General features: G+C 46.9%; 1 protein-coding gene across 3 annotated transcripts in view; it reads left to right on the forward strand.

Annotated features, from left to right (window-relative positions):
* UCHL5 (ubiquitin C-terminal hydrolase L5) overlaps window positions 1-12148 on the forward strand; it is a 329337-nt gene that overhangs the window by 216871 nt on the left and 100318 nt on the right. For all 3 annotated transcript variants that reach the window (XM_077278008.1, XM_077278006.1, XM_077278009.1), the window contains one exon: window positions 6703-6805. In XM_077278008.1, the coding sequence (XP_077134123.1) occupies window positions 6703-6805 (103 nt within the window). The remainder of the gene's footprint in view (window positions 1-6702; window positions 6806-12148) is intronic.

Raw genomic sequence — 12148 nt, forward strand, 5'->3', positions numbered from 1 at the left:
ATTCGCCCGCACCTGTCCTAGACTCTCACAGAGGCAGACCGGACAAAAGAGACAGAAAACGGACCTTATCTAGATCCTTCTCCAGTTCACCGGACCACATCGGGATTCCCCTATCTGCCCGTTCCCCTTCCTCACAGGCGGACCTCGGGTCTGACGTAACTTCTCAGTCGGAATCTGACTCGGATGCAGATCAGACTTCCGGAACACAAGACATGGTTGATAGCCTTATTTCAGCTATCGTTCAGACGCTTGATCTTAAGGAGGATGAGGCAAGCTCTCAGGACGTCTCCGTTGCTTTTAAACGGATTAAACGTCCCTCTAGGGTTTTCCCTAATCACAAGGAGTTTGACAACACTACCGCCACTCACTGGGAAAACCCTGGCAAGCGTTTCCCAGGCAGGAAACTGCTTGATGTGTTATACCCTTTTACCCCAGTCCAAGCCTAAACGTCCCTTCAACAGGAGGGGTCCCCAGTCCTTTCGTCCCTTTCGGTCTTTTGCCTCTTCGGGAAACCCCGTCCAGGACCGTTCCTCCTCACAAGGGGACCGTAGAAAACCTTCTTTCAGGCCTCCGCCACGCTGGAGAGCCAAGAGCCACCCCGCAAAACCATCGGGATCTCGGGGCCGCAGGTTTTCTAATAAATGACGGGTCGCCCCCACCTGGAACTCCTTCCAGGGTGGGAGGCCGCCTTCTTCTATTCTCAGAGGTTTGGCTTTCAGTAGTCGACGACGCCTGGGTCCGGGAGATCGTCACGTCAGGCTACAAAATAGAGTTTTCTTCGCCCCCAGGAAGACGTTTCATGCTCTCTCGTCCTCCCAAACAGCCCTCTCCTCTTCCAGGGCTTCTCCAGGCCGTCGATTCGCTCCTCGCCTCGGGAGTCGTAGTGCCGGTGCCTTTTCGCCAGCGGTTTTCCGGGTTTTATTCAAACCTGTTCGTGGTTCCAAAAAAGGACGGCTCTCTCCGTCCGATTCTGGATCTCAAACGATTGAACCGCCACCTTCGGATTCAACACTTCAAAATGGAATCTCTGCGCTCGGTGATCGCGTCCATGGAGCCGGGAGAGTTTCTGTGCTCAGTGGACATTCGGGATGCGTACCTTCACATTCCTATTTGCGTGCAGCATCAGAGGTTCCTCCGATTCGCGATCAGGGAGCATCATTACCAGTTCACTGCCCTCCCCTTCGGGCTGGCATCTGCTCCCAGGGTCTTTACGAAGGTCATGGCAGCTGTCATGGCCATCCTGCGTTCAAAAGGGATTCTGGTAATCCCATACCTCGACGACCTATTGATCAAGGGCTCATCCCAGGGGGATTGCAGCCAGAGCCTCCTTCTTACTCTGGACACCTTAGTTCGCCTAGGCTGGTTGATCAACTACCAGAAGTCTTCCTTGATTCCAACCCAGCGGCTGGAGTTCCTAGGCATGGAATTCGATACCTTTCGGGCTCAGGTCTTCCTTCCCAAGGAGAAGTTTCTTTCTCTTCGTCGGGGTGTCAGAGCGCTAAAGGGTCCGAGTCCTCTGTCCCTTCGTCTAGCCATGAGAGTTCTGGGGAGAATGGTCGCTTCTATGGAAGCGGTCCCCTATGCTCAGTTCCACTCTCGTCCCCTCCAGCTGGCTCTTCTGTCTGCCTGGGACAGGAACCCGCTTTCCCTGGACCGTCCGTTTCGCCTCTCCCCCAGGGCGAGACAGTCTCTCTCTTGGTGGACGCTGTCCACCTCCATTCTGCGCGGGAGGTCATTTTTACCCCCCCACTGGCAGGTGATTACCACCGACGCCAGTCTCCAAGGTTGGGGAGCGGTCTTTCTCCACCTCACAGCCCAGGGCCGCTGGACTGCTCGAGAGGCGTGCCTCTCGATCAACCTCTTGGAAATCAGAGCCATCTTCCTAGCCCTCATCCGCTGGGAGTCCCTCCTTTCGGGAAAGCCGGTCCGCATTCAGTCGGACAACGCCACGGCCGTGGCATACATAAATCACCAAGTGGGGACTCGCAGCAGTCAAGTCATGGGGGAAGTAGCAAAAATTTTCTGCTGGGCGGAGGGTCATGTTCCCTCTCTGTCAGCCGTCCACATCCCAGGGGTGGACAATTGGGAGGCCGACTTTCTAAGTCGCCAGGGCATCGTGGCGGGCGAGTGGTCTCTTCTTCCAGCAATCTTCAGCCAGATTTGCCAGCGGTGGGGCGTTCCAGACGTCGACTTGATGGCCTCCCGGGCAAACCACAAAGTTCCCCAGTACGTCACCAGGTCTCGGGACCCGATGGCCGTCGGATGCGACGCTCTCGTGATCTCTTGGGCCCAGTTCCGGATGCCCTATCTGTTCCCGCCTCTCCCTCTGATCCCAAGGGTCGTAAAGAAGATCAAGTCGGAAGGGGTCCCCGTACTCTTGGTAGCTCCAGATTGGCCTCGCAGAGCCTGGTACGCAGAGCTGATAAACATGTTATCGGATGTTCCGTGGAGACTTCCGGATCTTCCGGACCTTCTTTCACAGGGGCCTCTCTCCCACCCGAATTCTCGGTCGCTGAATTTAACGGTATGGCCGTTGAGGCCGCGGTCCTGAAGAACGCGGGTTTTTCCTCATAGCGTCATCCAGACTATGATAAGAGCGAGGAAACCGGCCTCATCGCGTGTCTACCACAGATGTTGGAAGGCCTTTTTCCGGTGGTGTCAGGATAACAATCTGTTTCCTATGACCTTTTCCCTTCCTTCCCTTCTCAGCTTTCTTCAAATGGGCCTAGATTCGGGTCTTTCCCTTAGCACCTTGAAGGGTCAGATCTCCGCTCTATCAATTCTTTTTCAAAGAGACCTGGCTTCCCTGCCTCAGGTGAGGACCTTCATCCAGGGGGTCGCTCATATAGCTCCCCCTTACCGGTCTCCTGTTGAGCCTTGGGATCTCAACCTCGTCTTAGATGCCCTGCAGCGGCCGCCCTTTGAACCGCTTCAGGATGTTTCCTTCTCGCTTCTATCCTGGAAGGTAGCCTTTTTGATCGCCATCACCTCCATTAGAAGGGTTTCAGAGCTGGCGGCTTTATCCTGTCGTTCTCCCTTTCTGGTCCTGCATCAAGACAAAGTGGTTCTTCGTCCGGTTCCTTCCTTCTTACCGAAAGTTGTCTCATCTTTTCATATCAACGAGGACATTGTCCTCCCGTCCTTTTGCCCTTCCCCGGTTCATCCATTGGAGAAATCCCTTCACAAGCTGGATGTGGTCAGGGCTATCCGGATTTACATCGCCAGAACTGCCTCTTTTCGTCAAGCCGATCCTCTGTTCGTCGTCTCGGATGGGCGTCGAAAGGGTCTTCCTGCCTCCAAGTCCACGATTGCTCGTTGGATCCGTTCGGCGGTTTTGGAGGCATACCGCGTCCAAGACAAACAGCCTCCTTCGGGGGTGAAGGCTCACTCTACCCGGGCAGTGGGAGCTTCCTGGGCAGTTCGTCACCAAGCTTCGGCCTCGCAGGTTTGCAAGGCCGCTACGTGGTCTTCCATGCACACCTTTGTCAAATTCTACGGGGTGCATACTCAGGCTTCCGCGGACGCGAGCCTGGGTATGAGGATACTGCAGGCGGCGGTTTCTCACCGGCCAACCTGACTCCTCTTTTTCTGCAGAATACCCGCCCTAGGGACTGCTTTTGGACGTTCCATGGTTACCTGTGTCCCCCAATGAAGCGAGAAAGAAAGAGGGATTTTTGGTTCTTACCGTAAAATCTCTTTCTTGGAGCCTTCATTGGGGGACACAGCACCCTCCCTTGAAGTTGTACCGTGTTGGCTAACGTGCCGTTGTTGTGGGTTGGTACATAGGTTGAGTTTTATATTACCTGTTCCTACTACTGCTTTTGCACCAACTGAGTTGCCTGGTGCCTGTCGGAGGGTGTATACTGCCGGGGAGGAGTTACTTCTTCTTTATTTGCATAGTGTCAGCCTCCTAGTGACAGCAGCATACACCCATGGTTACCTGTGTCCCCCAATGAAGGCTCCAAGAAAGAGATTTTACGGTAAGAACCAAAAATCCCTCTTTCACGGCTCTGCGTTATAAACTGTAGTGAAACACTTGGGGGTTCAAAGCTGTCAAAACATCTAGATAAGTTCCTTAGGGGGTCTACTTTCCAAAATGGTGTCACTTGTGGGGGTTTTTAATGTTTAGGCACATCAGGGGCTCTCCAAACGCAACATGGCATCCCATCTTAATTCCAGTCAATTTTGCATTGAAAAGTAAAATAGCGCTCCTTCCCTTCCGAGCTCTGCTATGCGCCCAAACAGTGGTTTACCCCCACATATGGGGTATCGTCGTACTCAGGACAAATTGCACAACAACTTTTGTGGTCTAATTTCTTCTCTTACCCTTGGGGAAATTAAAAAATGGGGGCGAAAAGATCATTTTTGTGAAAAAATATGATTTTTTATTTTTACGGCTCTGCATTATAAACTTCTGTGAAGCACTTGTTGGGTTAAAGTGCTCAACACACATCTAGATAAGATCCTTAGGGGGTCTACTTTCCAAAATGGTGTCACTTGTGGGGGGTTTCAATGTTTAGGCACATCAGGGGCTCTCCAAATGCAACATGGCGTCCCATCTCAATTCCAGTCAATTTTGCATTGAAAAGTCAAATGGCGCTCCTTTCCTTCCGAGCTCTGCCATGCGCCCAAACAGTGGTTTACCCCCACATATGGGTTATCAGCGTACTCAGGACAAATTGTACAACAAATTTTGGGGTCTATTTTCTCCTGTTACCCTTGGTAAAATAAAACAAATTGGAGCTGAAATAAATTTTGTGTGAAAAAAAGTTAAATGTTTATTTTTATTTAACGCGTTTCAAAGCTCATGGCTTCTTCTTCAGGAAGTTTCCACACAAAGATATCTTTGTGTGGAAACTTCCTGAAGAAGAAGCCATGAGCTTTGAAACGCGTTGAATAAACCACCTGAACACCTTACAACTATATCTGGATTCATTATTTGACACAGCAGCGCAGATTTTATCCACATTCATCTATTATAACGTCTCTAAGAGGTCGCAGCGCCGACCTGTGGATCTGCAGCAGCTGACAAATTACACGCTTTTACTTTGCACCATCAGGTGAGCAGTTCTCTTATAATTCTTTAAGAGCAGTCCTGAGGATAAGACCCTATATGCGCTTTTTTGTCTCCTATTCTTCTATATTAGTATTTTTATTTAAACATTCCAAAAATTCCTGTGAAACACCTGAAGGGTTAATAAACTTCTTGAAAGTGGTTTTGAGTACCTTGAGGGGTGCAGTTTTTAGAATGGTGTCACACTTGGGTATTTTCTATCATATAGACCCCTCAAAATGACTTCAAATGAGATGTGGTCCCTAAAAAAAAAAATGGTGTTGTAAAAATGAGAAATTGCTGGTCAACTTTTAACCCTTATAACTCCGTCACAAAAAAAAAATTTTGGTTCCAAAATTGTGCTGATGTAAAGGAGACATGTGGGAAATGTTACTTATTAAGTATTTTACGTGACATATGTCTGTGATTTAAGGGCATAAAAATTCAAAGTTGGAAAATTGTGAAATTTTCAAAATTTTCGCCAAATATTCGTTTTTTTCATAAATAAACGCAAGTTATAAGGAAGAAATTTTTACCACTATCATGAAGTACAATATGTCACGAGAAAACATTGTCAGAATCGCCAAGATCCGTTGAAGCGTTCCAGAGTTATAACCTCATAAAGGGACAGTGGTCAGAATTGTAAAAATTGGCCCGGTCATTAACGTGCAAACCACCCTTGGGGGTGAAGGGGTTAAACAACGGTCTGGAATTCTTGCTGCTTATCACGTTGGGCCGGTTGTAGGTTGTCTTCCAAAGAAATTCACAGTTCTATAGTGACAGTTATTTACAAATGAAAATGAATATTCCTAACAGTGGGCATCCCATTTAGTTTTTTGCCTGTTTTTTTCCTCTTTTCTTTCAAGAGGCAAGACTTTACTTCTCTGGTGATGTATTCATAAGGATTTGTTTATTGCATGAATTGAGGATTAGATCATGCTCTGTGTGAAAAACAAGATAATCTTGTAATTATGATACCTTTTAATGGCTAACAAAAATAAAATGTTACAAAGCAAGCTTTTGAGACTTCTTAGGTCCCTTCCTCAGGCATGGTATAACAAAGTTTCTGAAGAAACCAAACCCCTTTTTTTTCTTTTAACTAAATTGAGGATATGTGACACAATTCATTTTCCATACCAATGTACTAGAACATGGCTGCAGTGAATAGACAAAAAAACGAGATTGCATTTATCTTTGGAGGGAATGTTTGCTTATCCTTGGTAATTGTATTTCCCGACTATTCCAAATCATATTGAGATCGTTGGAGGATGCAGTAATTGAGAGATTTAGTAAAATTAGTGGAAAGGTGAAGTAACCCAGTTGCCCATAGCAATTCTGCCAACATCTGTTTCCTTGCCTTTGATGCCAAATGCAGCAGGAAAGCTGCTAGCTCATACCGATCTTTCTCCTCTACCCCTTGAACTCCACAAGAAAATTAGCTCCTGATGTATTAATAAGCATCATCATGCCTTTCATTTTCCTGCATAGGAAAGTGCAGTTTGCTGACTTATACTATACAGTGTTTGGTAAGTTCTGCATATTTTGAGAAATTACACCCACCATTTTATACGGAGAACCTTAAGGTTAAGAGTTGGTTTGTAAACTAGAACTTTAGTGGTTGACCTTTTTTTTTTCCCCTCTATATACAGGTATTGTGAAGGGGAGATACGATTCAATTTGATGGCGATTGTTTCAGACCGAAAGAAGATTTATGAACAGAAAATATCAGAATTACAGAAACAACTTTCAGAGGTGTGTTGGGGAGGTTTTCTAAAATTCAGTTGCAAATTGCACTAAATACCGTATATACTCGAGTATAAGCCAACCAGAGTATAAGCCGAGACCCCTAATTCTGCCACAAAAAAACTGGGAAAACGTATTGACTCTAGTATAAGTCTAGGGTGGGAAATGCAGCAGCTACTGGTAAAATTCCAAAAATAAAAATAGATACCAATAAAAGTAAAATTGAGACATCAGTAGGATAAATGTTTTTGAATATCCATATTGAATCAGGAGCCCCATATAATGCTTCATACAGTTCATGATGGGCCCCATAAGATGTTCCATACAAAATGTGCCCCATATAATGCTCCATAAAGTTCATGATGTGCCCCATAAGATGCTCCAAACAAAAATATGCCCCATATAATGCTGCACAAAGGTTAATGATGGCCCCATAAGATGCTCCATATTAAAATATGCCCCATATAATGCTGCACAAAGGTTAATGATGGCCCCATAAGATGCTCCATATTAAAATATGCCCCATATAATGCTGCACAAAGGTTAATGATGGCCCCATAAGATGCTTCATATGAAAATATGCCTCATATAATGCTGCATAAAAGGTTAATGAAGGCCCCATAAGATGCTCCGTAGAATATTATGCCACATATGCTGCTCCATAAAGGTTGATGGCCCCATACAATGCTCCATAGAATAATATGCCCCATATGCTGCTGTGATTATAAAAAAAAAAAAAATGACATAGTCACCTCTTGTCGTTGGGTGCAAGTGCTGGTGTCCTGAGTAGGCGGGGACACCGGCGCTCTATGGGGGCAAGATGCCGGTGTTGCTGCTGGCTCAGATCCCCCGACACTTGCGATATTCACCTGTCCCCATTCCACCGCCGCGTGCCGCTGTCTCTTCTGGGTCTCTGCAGTGACTGTTCAGGCAGAGGGCGCGCACTAGAAACGTCATCGCGCCCTCTTACTTGAACGTCACAGCCAGAGGATGTGGAAGACTGAGCCCGGCGGTGTAACGGGGACAGGTGAATATCGCATGGCTCACCCTCCCCCGTCATACTCACTCTCCTGGCGCAGTCTCTGCTTCTCCATCGGTCCAGGGCCGGCACCTCATTCCAGTGCTGAGCAGTCACATGATACCGCTCATTAAAGTAATGAATATGCACTCCACACCTATGGCAGTGGAATCACATCCATATTCATTACTTTAATGAGCGGTACCACTTGACCGCTGAACACAGGAAGAGCTGCAGGCGCCACAGACCATCTGAGAAGCTGGGACGTGCAGAGACTGTGCCGGGAGGGGGTGAGTATGATGCGACAGCCGCCCCGACCCCTGGGACAATGACTCGAGTATAAGCCAAGAGGGGCACTTTCAGCCTAAAAAAATGGGCTGAAAATCTCGGCTTATACTCGAGTATATACAGTAATTGAATTTGTGGTATACACCAAATATGTTTGCCGCATTTTATGCAAAAGTTGTGAAAAGTGCCAAGAGGATGTTATAAAGTGTGCCAAATGTATAAGATTTGGGACTTTTTTCTGTCAAATTTTGGTTTATATGTACCGTTCTTCTAACAAAAGTTGTCCGATATGTCTATATATCTATATCTTGTTTAAACATTGACTATAGCGCCTAAAGGCAGCATAACAGGGGAATCATGCTGCCTAAACCTCAGGCATCATGAATCTGACACTAGCTGTATCATGTAAAAGTATGTTTAACTCTGAAATGCTGCAGTGCTTGTTGTTGTCGTTGGGTTTTGTTTTGTTTTTTTTTTAAGAAAAAATAATTCTAAAAGCCAGTTAGAGACTATGGGGCCAATCCATTAAGATTATTGTGCATGCTAGTCCCGAAGTGTTTTTGTTTATAATTTTTTTTTCATGCTATTTAAAGAGGTTCTTCAAGATTGAATTAAGTAATGGGTGCCATTCTACTACAAACAGCAGTAGGGAGAACCTGGCAGGGACTTTCATACCAATCCTGGACAACCCCATTTATGTACATTACTAGATGGTGGCCCGATTCTAACGCATCGAGTATCTACCATATAATTGTCTAAGGGTCACTTCCGTCTGTCTGTCTCTGTCTTTCTGTCTGTCACGGAAATCCCAAGTCGCTGATTGGTCGCGGCAAAATGACCACGACCAATCAGCGACGGGCACAGTCCGACGGCAAAATGGCCGCTCCCAACTCCCCTGCTGTCAGTGCCCGCTCCATACTCCCCTCCAGTCAGCGCTCACACAGGGTTAATGGCAGCGTTAACGGACCGCGTTATGCCGCGGTGTTACGCACTCCGTTAACGCTGCTATTAACCCTGTGTGACCAACTTTTTACTATTGATGCTGCCTATGCAACATCAATAGTAAAAAGATCTAATGTTAAAAATAATAATAATAATAAAAAATCATTATATACTCACCCTCCCGTCGGCCCCTTGGATCCAGCCAAGGCCTTTCCCGCTCCTTGCGACGCTCCGGTGACCGGTCCATGCATTGCAGTCTCGCGAGATGATGATGTAGCGGTCTCGCGCTGTGAGTGGGGGTTAAATTCCGCGCCAATATCGCTGATTGGTTGCGCCCGGCTGGCCGATAAGCGAAGCGTAGTTCAAATCTGGTGCCAATTCACGGCTGGACTGCGCATGTCACTGATTGGTCGCAGCCGGCTGGGCACGACCAATGACCGAAGCGGTGTTTAAATCCCGTGCCAATATCGCTGATTAGTCGCGGCCGGCCGGGCTCGACCGATCAGCGAATCGTGGTTTAAATCCCGCATCAATTCGCGGCTGGACTGCGTCTGTCGCTGATTGGTCGCAGGATGTCAGGGGTTCTGGGCGCTGAATGTCGGGGGTTCGGGGTGCAAGATATAGTACAGCCACGTAGTATATAGCACAGCCACGTAGTATGTAGTGTGTAGCACAGCCACGTGGTATATAGCACAGCCACGTGGTATATAGCACAGCCACGTAGTATATAGCACAGCCACGTAGTATATATCAGTCACGCAGTATATAACAGCCCACGTAGTATACAGCAGTGTGGGCACCGTATCTCTGTTAAAAAAAAAAAAAAAAAAAAGAATTAAAATAAGAAATAGTTATATACTCTCCCTCCGGCGTCCACCGAAGTTGTCCTGATGCGTGCGAGGCTGCCGCCAGCTTCCGCTCCCAGTGATGCATTGCGAAATCGCGAGACCGCTAAGGCTACTTTCACACTAGCGTCGTGCACTGCACGTCGCAATGCACCGATGCATACTGTGCAAGCGCCGCACAACGGGGGCAGCGGATGCTGTTTTTCAACTCATCCGCTGCCCCATTGTGAGGTGCGGGGAGGAGGGGGCGGAGTTCCGGCCGCGCATGCGCGGTCGGAAAAGAGGGTAACGACGCACCAAAAACGTTACAAGCAACGTTTTTTGGTGGCGACGGTCCGACGCAACCGTCGCACGACGGTTGCGACGTGTGGCAAAGCGTCGCTAATGCAAGTCAAGTAGTGCCAGCAGAAAGACAAGTATCACTCCAGAAATGCACACCACGCAAAAAATGAGAACATAGTATATGGAAAAACACAGGAGTTTATTAACACACCACAATAAAACATACTTAAAAACTGTAAGCAAAGGGCCCCATCCATGTAGATATCATATAAACACAATACAATAGTACATATGACCTAAAGTACATGTAATGATTAACAATAATTTAAAGCCTGCCTGCACCCAAGCCTGAGTGAAAACCATATAAGGTAAGCAAGAAAGACACCAAGCTATCCAATATAAGGTTGGAGAACCTAACACCTGCCTGAACACATATGTGGCTCATGGAACACTGGTATGAGTCTGGAAAAACCAGCTACAAAATAACGCCCCAGAGCCCAAAAAGTCGGCACAGACAAAATAGCTGCCAGACAATGCTAAGATGGAACCGTGCATTTTTGGTTTTTTACCCCTTTTTCTTTTTCTTTGTGTATATTTATGCGCTTTGAGGCTGATCACCTTTTGGCTATACACAATTTTGGGGTTACTACCATTTGCCCCTTTTCCTTGGTCCTGTCTACCATGATCTATATTACCAAGGCTCCTGACTGGTGCTTATTCATGGATTTCCTCCCTTTCTGGACATTCAGCCCCAGTAGGGGGCATTTTAATGGGGCTCTTGGCGCTATTGCTTTTTTGCAGCTGGCTCCCCTTGATTGCACGCATATGGGCTTGTCCCTGCTGTTCACACTGACAGCGGTTACTTTTTGTTTGTATCTTGGCTCGGCTGAGTCATGTATCATTCCACTCTCATACAGTAGCGCTCTTCTGCGCATGTCCAGTTAGTGAACACATCCAAGCAGGGCTCCAGGCGCTTTTGCGCCTGCGCTGTGGGCTCTCACCATTCTGCCAGCGGTCACTCCCCTTCACTTCCCCACATGGCTGGGCGGTAAGTTTTTTCTTTCCATGGTCTTGCGCTGCTGTGCGCACGTGCGGCCGGCGGCGCCGCCTTTCTGTCACATATGTGCCGTGTCTCTTATTATTTGGGTGGTATTTATACAGGATTTAGGATACACGTCAAAACACTTCCCCTGACGAAGCCCTCTCCTGAAGGGCGACACGCGTTGGGCTGCATTGGTCCCTGTCCAGTCTATCTGCCTGTTGCTCCACGGACTTCTCCCGTCTGGTAATATTCCATCTTAGCATTGTCTGGCAGCTATTTTGTCTGTGCCGACTTTTTGGGCTCTGGGGCGTTATTTTGTAGCTGGTTTTTCCAGACTCATACCAGTGTTCCATGAGCCACATATGTGTTCAGGCAGGTGTTAGGTTCTCCAACCTTATATTGGATAGCTTGGTGTCTTTCTTGCTTACCTTATATGGTTTTCACTCAGGCTTGGGTGCAGGCAGGCTTTAAATTATTGTTAATCATTACATGTACTTTAGGTCATATGTACTATTGTATTGTGTTTATATGATATCTACATGGATGGGGCCCTTTGCTTACAGTTTTTAAGTATGTTTTATTGTGGTATGTTAATAAACTCCTGTGTTTTTCCATATACTATGTTCTCATTTTTTGCGTGGTGTGCATTTCTGGAGTGATACTTGTCTTTCTGCTGGCACTACTTGGTTATTTTATCACTCGCTTGCACCCCGTATTACATTTGTTTTTGATAGAGTCGCTTGTATTTTAGCGGTGCGCCTCGTTTTATAATTTGTCTCTACAGTTTCCTTCCCACTGTTTTTGGTGGGAGTTTCTATACCTGGCTGCACGCGTCCTATTTAGGACTGATTGATAATATTGTTAAAAAACACTGTTGATTATTGAACAGGTGTTTTATTATTGTTTTGTTCCTTATCTTCACGGCCATTTGTGAC

The sequence above is a fragment of the Ranitomeya variabilis genome, chromosome 8, assembly GCF_051348905.1.
Source record: "Ranitomeya variabilis isolate aRanVar5 chromosome 8, aRanVar5.hap1, whole genome shotgun sequence".
Taxonomy (NCBI): Eukaryota; Metazoa; Chordata; class Amphibia; order Anura; family Dendrobatidae; genus Ranitomeya; species Ranitomeya variabilis.